This window comes from Scaptodrosophila lebanonensis, unplaced genomic scaffold, assembly GCF_003285725.1.
Source record: "Scaptodrosophila lebanonensis strain 11010-0011.00,11010-0021.00 unplaced genomic scaffold, SlebRS2 tig00000168-arrow-arrow-pilon, whole genome shotgun sequence".
Taxonomy (NCBI): domain Eukaryota; kingdom Metazoa; phylum Arthropoda; class Insecta; order Diptera; family Drosophilidae; genus Scaptodrosophila; species Scaptodrosophila lebanonensis.
The window spans coordinates 639,941-663,669 of NW_022060601.1; the positions used below are offsets into that span (position 1 = coordinate 639,941).

Sequence of the window (23,729 nt, forward strand, 5' to 3'; positions counted from 1 at the left end):
GCGCATAGGCATACGTACACTCACACAGACGCAATTGCTATGTAAATGTGCAATTTTAAACCCTTTACGTGAGTTCGAATACTGAGAGAGGTAAAATCGATCAAATTTTTTTTTTATTTTCTTAATTTTTTTTATTTTCTATAATTATTGTAAACATTTGTACAGAGTATTTCAAAGTCGGGACACCCGACTTTATCTTTTTATTTTTATTTTTCTTTGTTTAGTACATTTGGCATTAGGGTTTTCATTAGTAACTTTATGCAGCAACAACAAATTACAAAGAACGCAAATATCAAATAGTTGGGGACATCATATATCATCACACGCAGAACAAGTAACAGTTCGTGCCTATGTGTGCGGTTCTCTACGTACGGTTGAAAAAGTAAAGAGAAACATGCATGCATATGTATGTGTACGTATGTACATATATAGCATGTATGTATATTCGTATGTATGTATACATTGGACAATCGAGCACTGTTGTTTTATTGTAATAAATAGTGTTCTATGGTTTTAAATCAAATTTTTAAAACAAAATACAACAACAACAACTGTAAGTCATTGGCTCGCTCTTCTTTCGTTTTGATCATTTACGCCTGTTAATTTCAAAGGCAAAATGCCAAAAGTTTACAGTTACCGTCGTTACTTCTGCTTCGCGTTGCGGGCAGATGTACATATGTATGTTTGTATATGATTTGTTCTAATTGATCTAAATAAATTATAAGATGTTATTATTTAAATTTTCTGCTACTTGCATTCAAACTTCGATGGAATTATTGATTGTATCGACGGATTCAACTATCGATAGTTTTGATGCTCTAGCACATAGAGCATACGACACATGCCCATTTCTAGCATCTCAGCTGATCGCATATTTACAGCGACTTACCGTTTTAATGTTAGCTAACAACGCTACAAATGTATTTTGAACAAATCTAAGAGTCATTTACCGTTAAGTCTATTTTGTGAATGTATTCATGCGATTTACAAAAGCAGACACACGCCTTTTACATTCACAACATTCATATTTGGAATTGAAGACACAAATTAGAATTGAATTAAAAAATTTAATGCATACTTATTTATGTATGTACATATGTATGTATATAGGCGGATAACGCCTGCATGAAAAATTTAAACGTATGTACATATCAGCGTTGCCGAACGCTCCAATTTTGGCGGGACGTCCCGATTTATAAATCAAAATGAAATGTCCCGCGTCGAACTTTTCGGGGATAACTCAACCGTGCGTACAACGTGCTAAGGAAGCACACAGTTAAGTCAGGACTGGCAGTCCGCCCGGTGCGTAACGAAGATACATATGTACATATGTATGTATGTACGTATAACCATACATAGTACTTATTGTACTATATTTGCTATTTGGAAAATGAACTCTTTAAAAAACTTTAGAGAGCGTCGAAAGAAGAATATCATATAGTAATTAAACTTATAATTATAAGCACATTTTACTTAGCCCAGCAAAGACGGGCAAGACCTGCTAGTCATTCATACATTTTATTTATTAATATACTCTAATATACCGTTTTATCTTTTTACCCTACGGGTACAAATTTAAAGTATATGCCCTAACAGAGGTCGTGTTCTTGTTGAATGTTTAAACACAGATACTTGTATGTTTTTAGGTCTTTCTATTAATTGAAAAATGTGCGATTTAAAACACAAATTTATCGTAAATAATTTAAAAATAATGCCAACCTAAAATAACAAGTAAAAAACCTAGTCGGGTGTCCCGACTTTGATATACTCTGTACATATGCTTAGAATAATTATAGGAATTAAAAAAATTTAGAAAAAAAAAAAATTTTATAGATGGTACCTCTCTTGGTATTCGAACTCACGTAAAGGATGTATAATTGCACATTTACATAGCAATTGCGTCTATGCGAGTGTACAATATGAATGTCTATGCGTGCCTGTGTGAGCATATATATATATTACACGAACACACTTCATCGCTTTAAAACAGTTTTGGATTATAATTTTACATACCTTGATTAACGTTTTCCATTATACAGGGCGCGCCATCTTTTATGTCGGTATGTAAATATTGAATAACTTTGTCATTAGTGAACCGATTGACCGATTGATGTTGTTTTCAAAAATTAGTCTGAAGAAAATGTACAGAACCAAATTAAATAAAAATATCTCATACTTGAAAATCGCTTGTTTATTTATACCGACATAAAAGATGGTGCACCCTATATAACTTATCTTTTGTTGGTTGTTTTCTTAATTCTGCAAGCTCTGAAAGTTTACCAAAAATTGCTGCCAAAATCACAAATACATGTGTTTCACACAATCAGTTAACTTTGACTGCGCGCCAAGAAAATGGTGTTGCCATATCAGCAGGAATTTTTTTTATTTTCGCTTAATTGTTGTTGTTGTTAATGCTTTGCACAGGCACAGGAGACGTACACAGACTCACACACATACACGCAAAATTATTCTACACATATATATGTTCGGAGTATTTCAAAGTTGGGACACCCGACTTTAGCTTCTGTACTTGTTTACAAATGTGATAGGGCAACACTATTGACACGAACAGCCGCAAGATAGAAACTTTGCTATTCTACTCGAGCAAAACGTCGAGCAACCCGATCATCCTCATTAATGTCGAACATTTCGTCGAGCACAACAAATTCGGCCAACATGCTCGCGTGTGGATCACCTGCTTAAAGGTTTAATTGCTTTACAAAAAAAAGGTAGTAAAGCCCCTCACAATAATGCAAAATTATAACGCCACGTCTTTTAGGAACCATAGTGCAAACAACGGAAACAGCTTTCCGGAGCCTCGAAGAAAACATAGGCAACGCCAATATACCATGAGTCAAATGCAAACAAACAAGTGGCAACTCTAAGTGATAACGGTCTCACTAAGTGCCAATGCTAGTTTTATTGATGTGCAAAGATACGATATTTCACAAGTTTTATACAACCTTTGCTGATGCGCATAGAACTTGTTTTTCAAAATTTATATCAGACAGCACAAAAATGGCATGTCGGGAGACCACAATTCACACCGCCAGCATTGCTGAGGTGCACAACATACCAATGAGTGCCATAAAACGGCCAATACCCCCAATTTTGGACGAGCAGAAAGTTGCCTCCCTCATGGACACTATAAAGGTACATGTTGTGTTTTTTGTGTGATACAGTCTGTCTACGTATGCATATTCATATATTCTTACATATGTATGTATGTACGCTAACAACTTTCGTCTTTTAGCAAGAAACGGGCGAAGAGCAGGTGCCACCCATAGATATCTTGTGGATCGTCGGCAGCAAAGGCGGTAATTACTATTTTAGCTTCGGCGGCTGCCACCGCTTTGAGGCCTACAAGCGTTTGCAGCGCGAAACCATAAAAGCTAAGATCGTTCGTTCAACTCTGGGTGATCTTTATCATTACATGGGCTCCAGTGCACCTAAGTATTTAGTCTGACAACATAAACAAATCACATATATCTACATTTGTATGAAAATTGGTCCGTTTGAATGCTATATTTTATTGAATTCTCCGATTTATACTGTATTAGGATTGGACAAGCCAATAGAAATCGATCAATGGAACATGAGTCGATGCGTTGATGCCCTTACGTACTACGTAATATGAATAAAAATTTATTTACATAAACTGATTCTTGTTTTTACAAATTCGTGTTATAGCTACTTGTAAATTCTATAATTATAGTTTATACTGCAACTTAATAAATAAATCATAAAGCGGTAGCTCACCAGAGAAATGGCGATCGCTCACGCAATATTCGCAGGCCGTAGCGCTGCCATTCCTTTTGAGATATCCAAAGCTCGCGTGCACTCTCCAGCACTGACATAATAGCCGCTCCCTTCCACGCAACCATGCCTGCATCCATACCCTTGCTGAAAACGTTCACCTCCAGCCCGGGTACCTGTTGACTGATCCGATTCTCGAGCCACGCGGCCAAGCCCGGAAGCTTTACGCTGCTGCCCACCAATAAAATAGAACCAAACATTTTCCGCTTCGTCTCATAGCTGGCGCAACGCCCTATAGCCCGAATGATAGCCATGTCCAGTGGCAAAATCTGGCCAGTGGGACTATAATAGCAAGCACTGGAGGCAGGAGTTTGCAACAATTGAGACTGTTGCTGTTGAGCGTTATTGTTGCCTATTGCCGGCATGGATTCATCTTGATCGACTATAATCAGTTCCTCTTCCCCATCGGGAACGGCTGGCACTTGAGATAATGAATAGCAGGGCAAGCGGTTTGAAACAGTAGAAGCTGCATTTGGTATCTCGCCACCTCGCACGCCCATACGACGACCCGTCTCACGCAAGTATTCGGCATCAAAGCAATCCTCGCAATCGTACTGTTCTTGCGACGATTTTTGCGTGTAGACGCATCGCGTCTTTCCCGTTATGTTCAGAAGCTCAGTGTAAAAGAGCGCCAAGGGTGCCATTATGGCCTCATCGCCAACCTGCAGAGTATAGCGTAGCCATTGTCCGTTTTGCTTGCGCACCATGAAATGCTTCTCCTGGGCCCCGCAGATGTTCGCATGCAGGTGGCAAAAGCGTTCCTTTAGCTCGTCCAACAAATGTGCGTCCACATAGCTTTCCTGAACGCTGCATTCGCGATACGGAAAACCGCATTTGCGGAGCAGCATAAGCAGCACTTGGTTTAGATCGCCACCTCCATAGCTCAGGCGAACGCGCGCATCTAGTTGCGAGATTCCGTCCTCAATGCAGGCAATCGATGTTTTTTGCGCGCCAATGTCAACGACGCAGCCATGTCCGATGCCAGCACCATAGGTAGAAGCAACACTGTCTTGCACTAGAAAGCAACGCTGGAAGCCAAGGCGCTGAAGCAACAGTGTCATGGCTTCTCGCAAATGACGACGAATGTAGACATCGTTGACAACCAAAACGGCACTGTGAGTACCCAGTTCACTCAGGGGTATTTTGAGCCGTTGCTCCAGCGCATATGACCAAATTCGTTCTAAGTGAGTCAGGGTGGATTGCAGAGAGCCTCCTTTCCCCTTGTGAACGTTTAATTCACCGCGCTGTATGGGGAAATGTATATCGAAATCCCGAGCGTCGAATGCGCTCATCCGCAGGATATGCTCATCATATAGAACCGCAGCAGTGCGATCCAACCAGCTCTGTTCCTCCATGGCACCAAATTGAGAGGGCGCCGTTACTTTCTCTGCTACACTGCTGCGATTGAAGTTGGCGAGCTGCTGGGGTGGCGTGGCGACCCGAAAACGATTTTGCTCGTCGACAATGCAGTTCTGCAAGATTCGGGAAACGACAAGACGTTGCTCCTCGAACTCCACCTGCAACTGCGCCGGGTTTATGTTTTCCAGTGGCGGTAGTAGCTGGTCGTGGTATGGCCAATCGCCATCGTTGTGAAAGCGTCTGTAGGCGACTGCATGTAAGATTGTCAGAGGATTCAGATCAGCGGCCCGGCCAATGCGCAGATGCTGCGAGCCCGGATGTATTACTATAATCTTTGGTGCTTCCAGCGGCTGCACAGATTGAGAACACGCTGTATTAATGTGCGGGTTGCGTCCACTGCTTGTACTGCTGGCGCGAGATCGTCTTTTACGAATGTAAGGATTATGCATTGTATTACGAGTTGATATCTTTATATTAATAAACTACTTACTGCATCACGAGCTGGAAAAGCACTGCAGCACTTTCGAGGACTTCGAGCTAAGTAAAGTTATGTCGATCCGGTGGGAACTAGTACCTATGACCAGGTCCTAAAGAGGAGTTGTTGAACTAAATTGTTTGGTTCAGTTCCTTTAATTCTCCTAGTAATGTATTTTGATCATTGAGAGATATTTATAAAAATCTCTATAAAAAGTATTTCGAAAAAAAGATGGTGCACTCAAACTATATGAGTACATGACTGTTGTTGAATAAAAACATTACAATATGTATATAAACACATTTTCTTTTAATTAGTCTTTATTGTTATTTAATTATGTTGGCTGGCCTATTACCATTTTTTCATAGCTTAAACGTAAACAACTTGGCTATGTAAATGTGAAGGAACAAATTTAATAATTAGGAATGAGCATAGGATGTAAAAAATTAGGGTTGTAAAAAAACATCGATTTTTTTTACATCGTCAATGTTTTGATAATGAGTACTCGATTTTTTCCGCTGTTTTTTTGAACGCGATACATCGACGATCATCGATGTTTAGACAAAAGCATCGAAAGCGAAACGAAATTTAGTGGAAGAAGCAACCGTCTAACTTAAACATCAATTTGACATCATTACCAAAAAAGTATAAAATAATAAATGTAAATAATGCCAAAGTAAAGTCTTTAATTAATAACAAAATTTTTAAAGACTTTAATTACTATAACACTTTAATATTTGTGTATACGCCGGTATTTCACCCACTTTTGTGTGTACGCATAGACATTTGTATATCCCACCAATTAAATATTGCGTTTACTGTGATATATGTATATACCAAATTAAAAGGGTAAATGATTTCATTACAGAATAAATTCAAAGCGATACTTAATAATTAACTAAATAATATCAATAATAATTCCATGAATAAATATTCGTTGTTTATTGTATTACTCGTGTTTTGTTATGCAGTAATATTGAATATACTTTTCTTAACAACTGTGCCTTTAAAAATTTGTATGAGAATGAAAGAAATCAATGCACCGATGTTTTTTCGCGATGTATCGAAGTACAATCGTTGGCACTTGACGATAGATCGATTGTGTGAAGCATCGATGTTTTGTACTTTATTTATAACATTGATATTAGAATGCTATATTGAAAAAGATACTTGTAGAACGCTACAGTCGAGCAAGCCTGACAAAGTTGAACCAAAGCAGCAACAACAACAACAGCTGCGGGCAGCGCTTCCGACAGAGCTGCAGGCAGCGCATGAGCAGCGATTTTACTTATGGCTATAACTTTCTTCAGAATTGACCTATCATGATGATTTGGCATGATTTGGCACACGGATACGTTAGTACTAACTGGATGTACCTACCAAAATTGATTTCAAAATTCCGAGAATTACGGAAGTTATAAGAAAAAACACGAATTGCGGGGAAGTGGGGGGTGCATCGAAAAAAAACTCAAACTCGTACTTTCTCGGTCTTAGGAGAATATGGAAACCAAGTTTGGTTATTCTAGCTCTTATATTTTCTGAGATCCTTGCGTGCATACGGACAGACAGACGGACAGACGGACGGACGGACAAGGCTATATCCACTCGGCTTCTCATCCTGATCAAGAATATATATACTTTGTGGGGTCTGCCACGCCTCCTTCTGTGTGTTACATATATGCGCACAAAATTAGTATAGCCTTTCACCCTTTGGGTACAGGCTATAAAAAGTTAAATTTGAGTAAAATTACGGTTTAACGGAAAATATTTACCCTCATCTCTTGAATTATTTTTCTACTTTTTATCTGGTTACGCACATTAAATGAGGAGGAAATGCACCCATCGTGAAAAAGTTGGCAGGTGATTTCGCTGCCCAGAACACGACGCTATTGAAAATCGGTCTCGTCGATCATCAATATTTTAATGACAAAATATTTGATGCAACAATGGCAGTATTTGGATTCGGAGATGAAGGTCGAAGTTGCCGACCAAGCCAAGAAATACGATCAACCGATGCCGCTGAAAAAAACGGACATAAGGGAAGTGCTGCACATCAGACCAACTACATCTAAAGGACTAGATGATAATCAGGCAGATGCATCACAACGAAGCCCAAGTCCAATCGACAGCATGGTAGACCTAGTGAATAAGAGAGCAGAAAAGGTAACGCAATACATAAAAAGGGTGTATGCCTGCCTAGACCACAGCGATTTGGAAGAGATCCTTGACCACAAAGTACAAATGAAGTTCCTGTGGTTAAAAGTTCAGTCGACGCTCAATAAACTGGAGGTAAAATATGAAAAATTTGCCTTTGATGTCGACGAGATCGATGATCTAGAATGCAAAGTCCACTTATTATCTGAAAAGATTGACAGAAAAATAAGGGTATCGTTCGCTCTGATTTTGCTGCGACGTTTTTCTACTGGAGTCCTACAACTTTACGAGCAACATGTAAAAAAGGCCAGAGAAATTCAGTCCTTGCAAGATGTGCTGGGGTTCATTGAGCAGCTACATACCTCAATAGACTCTGTTCAAAATAATGCCATCTACAAAGAAGCACAGAAAACGGCCAATAGAAGATGTCGTTTTTGCCAGATAGATGGACATTAAATAGCCAGATGCCAAAAATTTAAGGCCGAGCCAATCGGAAAGCGCAGAGAGTTTGTGAATAAAAACTCCCTGTGCTACAAATGCTTAGGTGCTCATAGCATGAAAGATTGTAAAAAGAATTGGACATGCAATCGATGCTCTAAGGCCCATAACAACTTGCTTCATGATGATGGAGCCAGAAATCACGAACAAGAACTTGCTTAAAGCACAAAGAGCAAGATACGCTACTGGCCACGGCTCTGATTCTGGTAAAAAACAAAACTGGAAATTATGAGCAGTTGAGAGCGCTAATTGATGGAGGCTCACAAAAAACACTTATATAAGAGGAAGCGGCACAACTTTTGAAACTTCGGAGGACTAAAAGCAATGTGGAAGTCCAGGGGATATCAGAAGGTGTCGATTTAATCAAAAATAGTGTCTGTTTGGAAATAAAACCAATGTTTGCAAGCAGTTTTGAAACCACAACGCAAGCCTTGGTACATCCCAAACTGCAAAGAGCTCTACCGAGTAAAAAAATAGACTTGGATGTCACCAAGGATTGGAAGGGTTGCGAACTAGCAGACCCATACTTCAATGAACCCAGCAGGATTATTGGAGTTGACCTGCTTTTGGATGGAGATGGCGTGTTACGAGTGGGAGGTCGCCTTCAAAACGCTTTACTGCCATATGATGTAAAACTTCCAATAATTATTGGAAAGTCACATTTGGCTTGCCTTTTTATAAATAAAGCACATAAGGAAACCTTGCATGGCGGACTGAAGCTAAAGAGAAACTACATTCAAGGAGAGTACTGGATCTTTGGACTACGAAACTCGTTGAAAAAGTATCTACAAAAATATATTACCTGCATAAGGTATAAAAACGAAATGGCCAGCCAACTAATGGGGAATTTGCCAGTGTATCGAGTAACAGGTGATCATCCGTTCCAAAATACTGGCATAGACTACGCTGGACCCTTTCAAATCCGATGCTCAAAAGGTAGAGGACAAAAAGCGTTCAAAGGATACATATGCCTCTTTGTTTGTATGGCAACAAAGGCTATACATTTGGAAGCCGTTAGCGACCTGTCAGCTGAACGTTTTTTGGAAGCATTACGACGAATTTTCGCTAGACGCGGGAAAAGTGAGCACCTATACTCGGACAATGGCACCAACTTCGTGGGAGCAGCCAGAATATTGAACAAGGAGCTTGTTGCCGCAGTAAAAAGCAACAACAACCTGGTGCCGGTTCTCGAAAAAGAAGGCATCCATTGGCACTTTATCCCGCCGGCAAGCCGCCATATGGGAGGATTATGGGAAGCTGGAGTTAAGTCGGTGAAACACCATCTCAGGCGAGTCATCGGCGAAAGCAGTTTCACGTTCGAAGAGTTTACAACATTGCTTTGTCAAATTGAGGCAGTGTTAAACTGCTTAATCTGAACAACGATGACCATGGGGAAGAAATTTTAACGCCAGGACACTTTCTTGTGAGAAGAGCTCCAGAACATTATGATGAAAATCGAAGAATTGGATCTCTGGATAGATGGAGACATTTACAACACATCAGAGGGGAATTCTGGAGAAAATGGAAAGAGGACTATCTGGTGTCACTTCAACAACGAACAAAATGGCGTCATGAAAAGCCGAACCCTAAAGAGGGACAGCTTGTTCTTATTAAACAAGAGAACACGTCCCCAGCCAGATGGCCAATGGGACGACTAACTAAAACTACTAAAGGACAAGATAGTAAAGTCCAAGTAGTCACAGTTAAACGCAAAAATGGAGAAGTCCAAAGGTAGTTAAATAAAATTTGTTTGCTGCCAACTCAAGACAGCGACGAACAAGCCAACGACCAAAACGACGAGCCAGCCGATGGAAAAAGGCAGCGATGCAGTAGGGCAGCAAAAATTAGGCCAACAAAAGCAATCATTAGCCTTCTTATGATCCTGAAAGTTGCAAGTACCGCTACAATACCTACAACTAATACAAGTAGCATTCAACATATGGAAGATCGAACCGCAATAATTATGGACAAAATTAAGAAGGTGGAAGTCGTCTCGTCAAGTTGGCAACTGCTATTTTTATACAATATGCAAGCTTACTTCGAATTTCTCAATCAAGCCGATGATTTCCTGTATAAAACAGCCAGTTAGTAGTACAATGAAAGCAAAAGTAGACAACATACAGGAAAGAAACAAAATTATAACACAAGCATCGGAAAGGAAAAGAAGGTGTATCATGTTCTTCGACAGCGGTACTACAGAAAGAATAAAGGAAAACATGGAAACTATCATCAAAAACGAGAAGCGCCTCAACGAGTACATGAACAACCAGACCTCAGTCATAAATGCAACTGCGGATTTAATACGCACGACCACAGAAGAAGTGAATAATAACTTTGAAAGAGTCACAAATGAAATAAATAGGATGCAAGACACATTGAAGAAGAATTTTCTCATCTTCAAAGAAGCTATAAGTATAATCAAGTGCGAAACTGGATTGACGAAGCGGAAAAACTGCAATCCGCAGCCTTCGCGCTTGTAACGGATATTAATCAAGGAAAGGTACACCCCTCCCTGATTGAGCCGAAGAAAATGTTGGCAGAGTTGGACAAAATTCAACATAAACTAAAGAGGAACCAGCTTCTCCTAGGTGGAACGTCTCCTGACAAATTGCAGTTAATATACAGCAATTGAAGGCCCAGGCAATATTCAAGGACAACGTGCTTACAATAGATGCAAGGCTGCCCATATATGTAAACCAGCATGCCAGTCTCTTCAAGATTGTTCCAGTGCCGCTTCAAGTCAAAGAAGGGAGGTGGATGCCGCAAATCCAAACGGAGTTTCTGATCTATAGTACCGAGCTAAGCGCATACAACCAAATGACGACACAGGGGTGAATCGCTGTCAGCATGAAAACAAGTATACTTGGCTATGCGAAGGAAGCTGGGCATGGAAAGATGCAAATGACCAGAGTTGTGAGTTAATGCCAATTAAACTGAGCAACAAGCAATTATGCAAAATGGTCGAATACACAGGAGATGTATATTACAAAAAGCTATATGGAAAAAACCGCTGGCTTGCAAAAATATTTAAAAACACGTCAGCTCACATAGCATTCGGAGACTACCATGAAGTGGTAGCATTACTGAGCCTTGGAATTTCGGACATACCCTCCGGATGTACGACTAGAATAGCTGATATCACCACAATCACCCCACAAATAACAACATCGACTGACACAGCAACGTTTGCTCCACATATCCTAAAAGTATAAGATGAAAAGGAAACTTGGATTCCATCAACACTTCACCAACTCACTCGAATTGCAACGAGTACAACAAAACCTTAAGAAACTGGAAAGCAAGAGGGTGCGCATCGAGAATCTGGTGTTTCACACGGTAAATGGACACATATCGTTAGGCTTGGTGATAATCATATTAGCTGGGATAATAATTTACGCGAAGAAAAAGTGGAATCAGAGACAGGAGCTACTAGCTGTCGTGTTTGCTGGCAACCCGCAGAATGTTCAGGCACTAGCATGAACATGAGAACCTGTCGTCACGGACCTGCAGCAGATAGACGCCGAGGCTATCTGGTGACATGTGCGATTGCCACATGCGGCGATCCTCTGTTTGTTTAGGCGATCCTTTGTGCAGCAATAAAATTTAATGACGGCTGCACACAGGTCACGTAGGCGACGGAAAAAGGGTCTTAGAAACGCGATAGTACTTATAATAGAATAACGCGGAGTCCTACAAAATCAGCGATAGCATAAGTAAATTTAAGATAACGCTGCGCCTTATAATAATTATATAATAATTAAATAAAGTATGCAGCTAGCAATAGCTGCGTGTCAGAATATTCTACATCGTAAAAGTATACGCACGCGTTTTAGTGTAAACACCTACAATAAAAATACCCTGTACTCTCCACAAAAAAGGAAAATATAAGAAAAAAATTATTTTACAAAATTAAATTAAATATAAAATATTCAACACATGCATACAAATGTACATAAGTGTTTATGTACAATTTCGGTAGATTAAATTTAGAATTCAGTCTTCGGCTATCACTCAATCGGTGCAGACGTTTACTACAGCTACTCCGCTTATCTTTCTTAAAACTCTTACACGCTTTTGACTTTACTCGGTTTCTGTCTTCTTTCCCTCTGTGCTTCACTGCGAACTCGGTGCAAAACCTCGTGTTCTTAATAGATAGTGATAATATGCCCCCAGCTAGCCTGGGGGACAATCAGTTCGCTATGCTAGCCGACCCCCCTCAAAATTAAGTCGTTCCACAAACCCTTAGTGTCATACCCCGGTCTTCCCGTGCTCCAACTACCTAATCCAAAATACGTTGTTGTCTCTGCTGCCGACGCGGCAAAGCCTCTCAACGAATACTCTTGCTTTGCGGTCCACCATGCCATACAACTAATCAGCAAAGACACAATAAAGATCACCAGACTTAGAGACGGCCGAATCCTAATCCTCACTAAAGACTCAACAGCTGCCAATAAATTTTTATCAACTACTGAACTAGTAGGAATATGCAAAATCAAATGCAGCCTTCACGAAACATTAAACACTACCAAAGGCACGGTCTATGCCCCATGTCTTATCAATGTTCCCGAAGAGGAAATTGTAAGTGAACTGAAATCTCAGGGAGCCTCAAGTGTTTATAAATTTACCAAAATCGTCGATGGAAAACCAAAACCCACAGGAGTGGTTCTGATGACATTTAATTTATACCATCTCCCAGAATCCATGGATATTACCTGGCACAAAACAAAAGTTAGACCATATACCCCCAACCCCATGATATGCAAGAATTGCCAACTCTTTGGGCACACCACCAAGAGGTGCTCCAAACCAGCTATATGCGTTGATTGAGCCTCCCGCAACACGAAAATGGATGTACCCGTACCCAATGCGCCAACTGCAACGAAGAACACCCCGCTTCAAGTAACAAATGCCCAAAATTTATTCAACAAAAAGAAATTCTAAAAATACAATGCCAAACTAAATGCACCTATAAAGAAGCTGCACAAAAAGTAACCGCGTTAAGCCGCCCACAGGTCAAATCCCCTACACTCTCCTATGCTGATGTCACCAACGAGTCTACCCTCCTACCAAGGCAAATACTAGAAAAGCAAGCAAGTAATGAGACACTTATCTCCACGCAGACTGTAACAAAATCTACAATCATCAAAACACCACAACGGTAAAACAAAATATCAAAAACAACAACTAAAAATGTTACTTAAAAAAACCAAACGACACTCCAAACGCTGCTAGCGTAGTAACCAATAAAAAACACAAAACAGATTTAGATAACATAGAATCTACTAATATACCAACATATTCTCTCCGTTCACCTGACCTAAACATCCCCTCCCAATACATGGACAACCACTCTCTCCCCTCCCACTCCAGTGTTCTCTCTTCGACTGATATGATAATCAGCGAAGACGACGATACCTCCGAATAACATAAGCTTACATATAATTCCCTCTTCTCGACTAGCGGGGCATGCCGTTCGAAATGATTTCGTCATCGTACTGTGCATGTATCGCTTGCCCGGAGAGGAACAAATTTCGCTTTCTCTCTTCTCTCGCACCTGCAATCCAAACTAAGCTAAACATAAATAAAACCAATCTTCTAAACGCAATGACACTTTCAATCCTGCAATGGAATATTAATGGCTTACTAAACAATTTATTAGATTTTCAGGTGCTTACAAAAGAACAAAACCCAGATTTAATAGCTGTGCAAGAAACCCATTTAATTCAGAATTCCGTCGCATTCACCTCAAATGCTTATACCCACTATTTTCACAACTTACCCAACATCTATACTTGTAAGCAAGGCATCGCCCTACTGATTAAAAAAGACCTGCCGCATAAAATTATTCGCATAGAATCCAACGTTTCTGCTCTGGGAATAGAAATAAATACCTTTAAAAAACAAAGCATTGTTAATATTTACATTCCACCAGAACAAGAACTCCCAAATGAACTAAACCTCATTCTAAACACTTTTTCTCCGCCTGTTGTTATTGTGGGTGATTTCAACGCTTGGAGTCCTCTTTGGGGATCCCCTCGCGTCAATCCTAGAGGTAAAATTATTGAAAATATTCTGTTAGCATCCAACTTATGTTGCATAAATGACGGCCAACCAACACACTTTTCTACACATAAAACTTTTTCCCATGTGGATTTATCAATTTGCTCTCCTGACCTACTTCCATTCGTATCTTGCCTCACATTGAATGATCTTCATGGGAGCGACCACTTTCCCTTAATAACTACATTTACCACTGGGCAAATTCAAAAAAGACCCCTCGGGAGCAAATTCCTAACCGACAAAGCCCACTGGTCTAGGTTCCAATCTTTCCTTGTATCTCAAACAGACAACTACACACCTAGTCCAAACATTAACAAGGAAACAGCACGAATTCATAAAATGATCTGTACAGCAGCACATTATTTTATCCCACAATCCAAACCTTCATACCCAAAAAAAGTTTGTACATGGTGGAACAGTGAACTTTATCGGCTAAGGTCGATTAAACAAAGAGCTTGGCACACCTACAAATACCACCAAACACCCGAAAATCTCATTGGCTACAAAAAGGCTCAAGCAACTTTCCGCAACAAATGCCGCGAAAGCAAAGCCGCCAGCTTCAAAAACATAACTGAAAGCATCCACCCGTCATCACCTCCTAAGCAGATATGGACAGACATAAAAAAGTTCTGCGGTACTTTTACAAAGCCAAACATCAACCACATATCCAGCCGAAACGGCCCTATTTATGACCAAGTGGAAATTGCCAACTCGTTCGCGGTATTTTGGTCCAATTATTCCCATAATAACAACTTCCATTCCCGTTTCATTGTTACCAAAAACAACACTCTAAATTCAATATACACCAATCCCAGGCCCACCAAACTTGCCAACATGATCGAGACAAATATATCTAAACTCGAGTTTGAATGCGCAATGGCGACTGTCAAAGGGAAATCCCCTGGCAAAGATAAAATTTCGTACCCTATGCTAAAAAATCTCCCTGAAAGTTTTAGGCTTTTAGTTCTTAGGTTGTACAACAACATTTTCAATCAAGGTAACTTTCCTCAATGCTGGAAGTATGCGGCAATAATTCCAATACTTAAGCCTAACAAGTGCCCTACAGAACTCAACAGCTATCGTCCAAAATCTCTCCTACCTTGCTTAGGAAAAATTTTCGAAAAAATCATCGCAAAACGCATAATGTGGTATGCTACCAGTAAGCGAGCCCTTAGTGAGCTTCAATTCGGTTTTAAGAAACACCATAGTACCCTTGACGCCCTCCTGATTTTCGAACACTTTTCAACTACAGCAATAGCCTCACGTAACCATGTTTCAGTCCTCAGTCTTGATTTCGAGAAGGCTTTTGACAGAATAGTCTTAAACCAACTATCAAAAATGAAAATTGGAACCAAAATGTTCAATATCTTAAAGTCATTTTTAACAAATCGTAAATTCTCCGTCCGCATTCACAACTCCTACTCAAATATATTCCCCTTACACAACGGGATCCCCCAGGGCTCCCCACTGTCGGTAACCCTATTTATATTAGCTTTTGACGAGATCTCTGGTATCCTTAATCGCTTCAATCACATGGAACACATTATATTTGCAGACGATGTTCTGATTTTTACAAAACTTAAGAATATAAGGACTGTAAATGCTATGTTTAAGCACATTCTAGAAGTAATAAATACTTGGTCTCAAACCTCGGGAGCCTGCCTGTCCCTTGATAAATGTAAAATGTTACATATATGCAAAAAACACAATTGTCAACCCCTAGAAATTAATTTAAATAATACTACTATTCATTATGTTAATTATCTAAGAATACTAGGCTTAATATTTGACAATAAACTTAATTTTAAGGAGCATTGTAACTATATTGGGAAAAGCCTAGCTGCCAGATTAAACATAATTAAATATCTAACCACTCAAAGATCTCACACACACAGAAACACTATGATCAATATCATTCAGGCACTTATGCTCTCAAAAATAGACTATGGGCTATTATCTACGGGCACACTTGCAAAACCAATTTAAGGAACATAGGCCCCCCTTACCACACTGCAGTAAAACGGAGCATCCGCGCTTTCCCGACCTCTCTCTTAGACTCATCCCAAGACTAACTCTCAACGCCAATAAGCATGTCATACACATCGTCAAAACAGCACTTAAGAGGAAAAGGCAGCCTAAAAAGCTCTCCTCTATATTCAAATGTATCCAACAAGCTAAGGAATTGGGGTTTCATATAACCCCTACACTTATCCAATCAAGTAGAATTCCTCCCTGGTACATCAATACAAAGGCATTTATTTCGGACCTCGAAATTTATAACAAAAACAACACCAATCCCCACCATCTACGTGTTTTATTCAATGAAGCGGTTAAAGATGAGAAAAATGCAACATTCCTGTATACAGACGGCTCAAAAACATCTACCAATACGGCTTATGCTGTGGTAAACAATAAGAACGAAGTTCTGGCTGTATAAGCAGAAATTGTTCCATATACACAGCTGAAAACTACGCAATACTCCTTGCTGTAAAATACGCTTCTACCAAAAAACGTCCACATGTAATATGCACTGATAGCAAATCCTCTATATCAGCAATAAAAAATCCTAATAATACACACATAATTATATCCCAAATCCGAGATGCTCTCGCCCAAACAGAAAACATTAAACTTATGTGGATCCCAAGTCACGTGGGTACTCCAGGAAACGAATTTGCTGACAAAATCGCTAAGCTAGCTACTTTGGATGCATCACCACCGACAAAGATAGCAGAAAAAGCCGACCTTTTACGTCTCATCTCCAAACACATAAATTTAAAACACTTGTCCAATTGGACAAATGTCACTCACCACTACAAAAAATACAACCAAACGGGATTATACACTTCATACCCACCTGAAGCCAAAACTACGCCAATGCGAGCTTTTACCCGATTTCGTCTCGGACACACTGCTCTCACTCATAGTCATATACTCCAAAAACAGGATCCTCCAATCTGCAAATTCTGCAACACCTACACCATCACTGCACAACACATCATTACTAACTGTCCAAACCTGACACACTTCAGATCCCAAATGAACATTACACCAGAAACCGCTCTAAGATCACCAACAATAGACAACATACAATCAATAACAGAATTCCTCACAAATATAGGCATTTATTCCGAAATATGATAAAAATCATACATACGCGAGCTGAAAGCCCTGGCAGCTAGTGCTCCAAATTTAAGTAGGTTAAGAATTAATTGTTAACCTTCTCTTTTATAAATAAAAAAATAAATAAATTTAGAATTAGAATCGTGTCTCTGCGTGCTTATATGCGTGTACGTATGCAGCACAGAGTTGAACCAAAGCAGCAACATGCGCTGCGGGCAGAACTACAGGCAGAGCATGGGCAACAATTTTATTTATAGCTATAACTTTCTTCAGAATTGATCAATCACTCACTGGATGTAATAAAAATAATATTCAAAATTCCAAAAATTACGGGAGTTATGGAAAAAACATGGCTGCTTCAAAAAAAAAAAACACAAACTCGTACTTTCTCGGAGAATCTGGATACCAAGTTTGGTTATTCCAGCTCTTATATGTTATGATATCTTTGCGTTCATACAGACGGACAGACAGATAACATGGCTATATCTACTCGTCTTCTCATACTGATCAACAATATATATACTTTATGGGGTCTGGCACGCCTCCTTCTCCCTGTTACATACATTCGCACAAAAAAACTCAAAATAACGCTCCGGGGGTTTCAGCTAAAGTTGTTTTTGATAACTCCCAAAAAATACGTCGGTACCACAGAACTTTGAAAGATTTCATTTTTTCGAACTTCCCCTCCAAGCAAGCTGTCAGCAACAGCTGCCAGTCGATGAGTACATTTGACTGACTAATTGTGTTTAAATTCTGTAACGTACTAAGTTAAATAAAAAACAAATATGCCATTTGCGTTAATATTAGCCCGCATCTGATCCCACTAAAGAACTCAACTTACGTTGCTTATTAAAAATTAAATTTATTTGTTAGATTTTGTATAGCATTTTTTGGAATTTTGCGCAGTTACGCAGTTATCATGAATAAGTAATTCTTATAAATAATTATTCTCTAATGTAACAATCATTCCCCAGACGATTGTTTAAAACGCCACATTTTTGAAATAATGAATATGGGCATTTCCACTGAAAGGTCCACCTAGACCCAAAAATTAACAGTTATTGAATTAACTTTTTTTTATCATATTTTTATAGAGAAACAATTGAATTTAACTATTTTAAATAAATATTAAAATTTTGAATAGCCCGTTTCGAGATATTTGAATTCAAAGGCATGAGCGGAAAATTTCTCCTTATAATACACTTTTGTTTTGCTTATATTTCTTAGAGAGAGATATTTTTCCATTGACTTTTGCTAATTAAAATGTTCCTGGAATCAGAAAGAGTCAAAAAAGAATGCATAAGAGACCACGCAATACTGTAAATTTTGACCCAATAAAATTGGAAAATATGTTAACCAATTAAAAAAGAGAGAACGCTACAGTCGAGCAAGCCCGACAGTGTAATACCCTGTACCCAGGTAAACTTCCGTCACTGAGTTATATGCGCCCATAGCAGCAGCAAAAAGAGGAAGAAGAAGAGCGAACTTGTTGCTGCAGTTTGTGGAGGTTGTACTGGGGAGAATTTGTTTCGCTAATAACTTTTCTTAGAATTGACCGAATTGGATAAAATTTTATACAACAGTAGATAATTATATATAAATTATGTGTGCAAAGTTTGGTTAATGTAGCATTTCAAATGTGGACGCTATTGACGAAATTCTGTAGCGGGGGAAGGGGGGGAAAATTCCAAAAAATAAAATAAACTCGCCCTTACTCGGACCTAGGAGAATCTGGATGCCAACTTTGGTTGTTCTAGCTTTTATAGTTTCTGAGATCCTCGCGTTCATCCAGACGGACGGACAGACGGACGGACATGTCTAGATCGATTTCTCTCGTCATGCTGATCAAGAATATATATACTTTATGGGGTCGGAGATGCTTCCTTCTGTATGTTACATACTTTGCACAAACCTAATATACCCTTTTTACCCTACGGGTACAGGGTATAACAAGTAACAAGTAAAAAAGCTAAAGTCGGGTGTCCCGACTTTGAAATACTCTGTACATATGTTTACAATAATTATAGAAAATAAAAAAAAAAAAGAAAAAAAAATTGGATCCTCTCTGTATTCGAACTCACGTAAAGGGTGTATAATTGCACATTTACATAGCAATTGCGTATGTGTGAGTGTATGTATGCCTATGCGCATCAATTCGTGTCTGTGTAAGCATTTTCGCAGTCAACCAAACAGCAACATCAACAACAGCCGCGGGCAGCGCTTGAGCAGCGCTGCAGCAGCAAATATATTTATGGCTATAACTTCTCGTTAAATCGTTAAATCGGTCTATCATAGTGAAACTTGGTATACGGATATATAATAACCAACTGGGGGTATTTCCAAAATTTTAGTTCGAAATTCCAAGAATTACGGGAGTTACGATTTGCGGGGTAGAGGGGGGAGGGAGGGGAATTCCAAAATATACATTTTCTGCGTATTCTCATAAGGCATCTGGGACTAAAATTTGGTGTTTCTAGGTCTTATAGTCTCCGATATATAGGCGATTATACGAATGGAAAATCGGGAAAACCCCCATAGGGGGGAAGTGGGGGGGAAAATCAAAAAAATAAAACAAACTCGTATAAAATACACACATAACGCATCTTTGTGCAAAATTTGGTGTCTCTATCTCTTATAGTCTCTGAGATCCAGGTGTTCATACGGACGGACAGACGGACAGACAGACAGACAGGGCTAGATCGACTCGTCTTGCCACGCTGATCAATAATATATATACTTTGTGGGGTCTGCCACGCCTCCTTCTGCCTGTTACATTTTTCAGCTCCCGCAAACCTAATATACTCTTGTACATTTCATGTACAGAGTATAAAATGGAAAATTTAAAAAAAAATTAACAACAATAAAATTATTAATTAATAAAATTAATATAGAAACATTGTTTATTATCATTATGAAACGTGTCATACGGACACATAAGCACATTTGAAAATGATGTGCCAACTGTAGTGCCAATTTCCCGATAAGTTTTTTGCTGGACATAGAGATTTATAATCATTTTACGGACTTTACTGAAATTTCTGTGCGTCCACTCATTTTGATCGCTTTGTCACCAACTCAAAAGCAAAACTAACTTAAAATCATAAGGAATTGGAGGAATGAGCAATTATTGAAGACAGAGTAAAGAAATATATCAAAGAAAATTGAAATGTTACCGTTATATTTGCAAACATTTTTTCTCATTTCTTGTGTATTTTCAGTTCTATGTGGGATAACGGAACAATTTCACGTGTTGTGTAGGTAATTAACAAATGGTACTAACTGCATCTAAAAAATTGCCCCTCAATATGTATTAAATACGTCTTTCATAAAAAATTCTACTTGTGCCAAGACTTTATTGATTCAATGTATATTGTTGATCAGTATGACAAGACGAGTCGATCTATGTATACCAAATTTTAGTCCTTGATGCCTTATGTGTGTGCAATTTGTCACAGAGAATAAATAATATTTGCACAAAGATAACAAGCTAAAGTTCAGTTGTTTAATCAATGAGCTTTCGAGTTATGAACACATTTTATACATGCATTACTTAATTCTAAGCACAACAGCAAATAATGAGTAAGCCATTTTAACGGTGGCAAAGAACGAATCTAAGTGTATACCCACTAGCCTTGCCGCGTACATCGTGAATTCTCGTAGCGTTAGTTCGACTAAAATGCACATCGTACGACGAAATTCGCGAGGATATTGTAGCCAGTTGCACGAAAAAATTGCGTACGGCAGTGCGTTTAGCTCCGCTTTTAAAACACTGCCAAAGTAACAACATGGAAAGATTTCCACGCACATAGCAACAAAATAAAAACTGTAATAAATATAGCCAGTGAGGCTTTTAACATAGTATATCAGGTAGATTAGCACCAGACACAAATTCAATCCGGCACCAACGAATTGTACCATCAAGACGTACGAAATCGTGTCCTGCAGTAAGTAGAACACTCTGTATGGAATAAAAGGTGATTAAGAAATGGGTGAAAAACATCTTACTGAACTCAACTTGATAATTTTCTTATGATCCTCTATGTACAGGATCAGTTCCGCGTTCGCCTTTTCCGCGCACACAAAATGTGAAGAGATTTCATCTTTTATCTCTTCGTTTCCAATTTTCGCTATCCGCAGCCCCAGCAAACGTACATGTCCGGCTAGTAGACACAGCACTAGAGCTGGGTAGATGTCATTAATGAGATTCTGTGTAATTTGTATGGTCACTCCTATGAACTGGTAGCACAATGCTAGCCAGTAAAGCGAATTGCTGGATTGCCAGTCAAATGGAATCCAACCAGGGTACATCAGCCGTCGCTCACTGTTCAGTAACACTCCAAGAATGGCCGAAAGGTTGGCTGCTGTGGCAGCAAACAGGAACAGGCGCACAATGATACGAGCCTGCCCAGCTACGCGTTGTGCAGCGGCCTGACCAGCTGATGCGTCAATTACTCGCTGGTCCAACGTGCTTAATAACGCTTCGATTGCATACTGGTTACGCAGCTTATAGCGAAGACACCAGTGCTGCAAGGTGCATATCAGACAAGTCACGTTGATAATTAGATTTTTAAATATATCGTCTTTGGAGCTGGTCAAAAAGACGCCTATGATGAGGTGCAGTGGATAACATATGGTAATGCCTACATTCAGGCACAGATCGTAGCCGTAGACCAGGAATCTGACATGGGGAGACGATTCCCGCATGTCGAGTCCTATCCCTAGAGAATGCCAGAAAATCCAGACAATCTTGCAGAGCTCTTTACTATTAAGGGCCGGCATCACAGTAACATTAACAAACAGGACTCTTTCAATGCCTTATAAAAGATGTTTAATTGTTGTCATTTACACAAGGGATAACAATTTTATAAATTATTGATTAGGCGTTTGGTTGATACAATTATGCAATGTGTATATTATGCACATTCCAGTCATTCCCGCCGTAATTAATATTTAATTTTAAGCAATTAAAGGTGCTTTATAATTAAAACCCATTTATTGCATAACATTTAAAGCCGCGTCAAAATTGTTTTTGTTTTTCTTTATACACAAATATGATTTAATGGGCATAACAAGAAACACCCGGATGGGCAAAGGTCGGGTGCTCCGACTTTGAAATACCCTACTCGTACATACACACGTGTAGAATATTTTATTTAAAATAAATAACCCAAATTTAAAACAAACACTAATTAAAATTGTGATAAAAACACACGCCTCCGTCTGTCTGTTACATTTTTCACCTCCCGCAATCCTCATATGTATACTCTGATAATCAGGGGTGCCACAGAAAGCTCCGGTGGTTTCGGCTACAGTTGTTTTTGAAAACTCACAAAAAAACTTCCGAAAGCCGGGGGCATTTGGGCACTTCCAATCTGACGTGATGTGTCATTCGTACGAAAAAATACCAAATAAATTAATGAAAAAGTAAAATTAAAAAATATTTATATAGCTGAGTAGTAGTTTAATAGCACTATATGCAATGAAAAAATGATAGCATACGACCTTCAAGTTTATAAGATATAAGCTAAAATAGGCCCTGACGTGACGTTACAAAAATAGAAGTGGGTCTTGACTTGAATTACAAATTTGCAAAACTCTGCGAAATGGGAAGGACTTTTTGCTTGCTTTTTATACCGTGTACCCGTAGGGTAAAAAGGGTATATTAGGTTTGTGCAAAGTATGTAACATGCAGAAGGAAGCATCTCCGACCCCATAAAGTATATATATTCTGAATCAGCATGACGAGAGAAATCGATCTAGACATGTCCGTCCGTCTGTCCGTCTGGATGAACGCGAGTATCTCAGAAACTATAAAAGCTAGAATTACCAAAGTTGGCATCCAGATTCTCCGAGGTCCGAGTAAGGACGAGTTTATTTTGTTTTTTTAATTTTGCAGCAACAAGTTCGCTCTTCTTCTTCCTCTTTTTGCTGCTGCTATGGGCTCATATAACTCAGTGACGGCAGTTTACCTGGGTACAGGGTATTACATTGTCGGGCTTGCTCGACTGTAGCGTTCTCTCTTGTTTAAATTTGAATTATGGACTGACGTGATAATTTCCATTGAAAAATTTTTTAGTTAGTATTGTTTTAAGAACATTATTTAACGTAAGTTGAATTGTAAAATAATGAGTTTTACCCATTTGAACGCACTTTTGCTGTGAAACGTTTAAAAATAATTACAGTCAAAAGCCATGAAAAAAAAAGTCAGAAGCAACATCGACTTCGAGCAATGAACTTATATTTA

The 23,729-nt window shown here is 39.1% G+C and overlaps 3 protein-coding genes across 4 annotated transcripts; 1 reads left to right on the plus strand and 2 right to left on the minus strand.

Annotated features, from left to right (window-relative positions):
• Positions 1-2,575: 2,575 nt before the first annotated feature.
• Positions 2,576-3,761, plus strand: LOC115629855 (putative sulfiredoxin). Of its 2 annotated transcripts, XM_030526438.1 has the most exons (4): positions 2,576-2,729; positions 2,780-3,153; positions 3,254-3,497; positions 3,561-3,761. In XM_030526438.1, the coding sequence occupies exons 2-3, from the start codon at positions 2,911-2,913 to the stop codon at positions 3,464-3,466; spliced, it is 456 nt and encodes a 151-aa protein (XP_030382298.1). In that variant the 5' UTR covers positions 2,576-2,729; positions 2,780-2,910; the 3' UTR covers positions 3,467-3,497; positions 3,561-3,761. The 2 variants fall into 2 exon arrangements, with proteins under 2 accessions (XP_030382298.1, XP_030382297.1); XM_030526437.1 differs by having other exon boundaries at positions 2,577-2,729; positions 3,254-3,662.
• LOC115629854 (actin-related protein 8) lies at positions 3,507-5,856 on the minus strand. The gene is made up of 2 exons (XM_030526436.1): positions 5,666-5,856; positions 3,507-5,598 (listed from the first exon to the last, which is right to left on the minus strand). The coding sequence occupies exons 1-2, from the start codon at positions 5,668-5,670 to the stop codon at positions 3,756-3,758; spliced, it is 1,848 nt and encodes a 615-aa protein (XP_030382296.1). The 5' UTR covers positions 5,671-5,856; the 3' UTR covers positions 3,507-3,755.
• A 15,175-nt stretch (positions 5,857-21,031) lies between these two features.
• On the minus strand, positions 21,032-22,189 carry LOC115629848 (odorant receptor 33b-like). Its single transcript, XM_030526429.1, has 3 exons — positions 21,491-22,189; positions 21,401-21,443; positions 21,032-21,156 (listed from the first exon to the last, which is right to left on the minus strand). The coding sequence occupies exons 1-3, from the start codon at positions 22,187-22,189 to the stop codon at positions 21,032-21,034; spliced, it is 867 nt and encodes a 288-aa protein (XP_030382289.1).
• Positions 22,190-23,729: the final 1,540 nt, after the last annotated feature.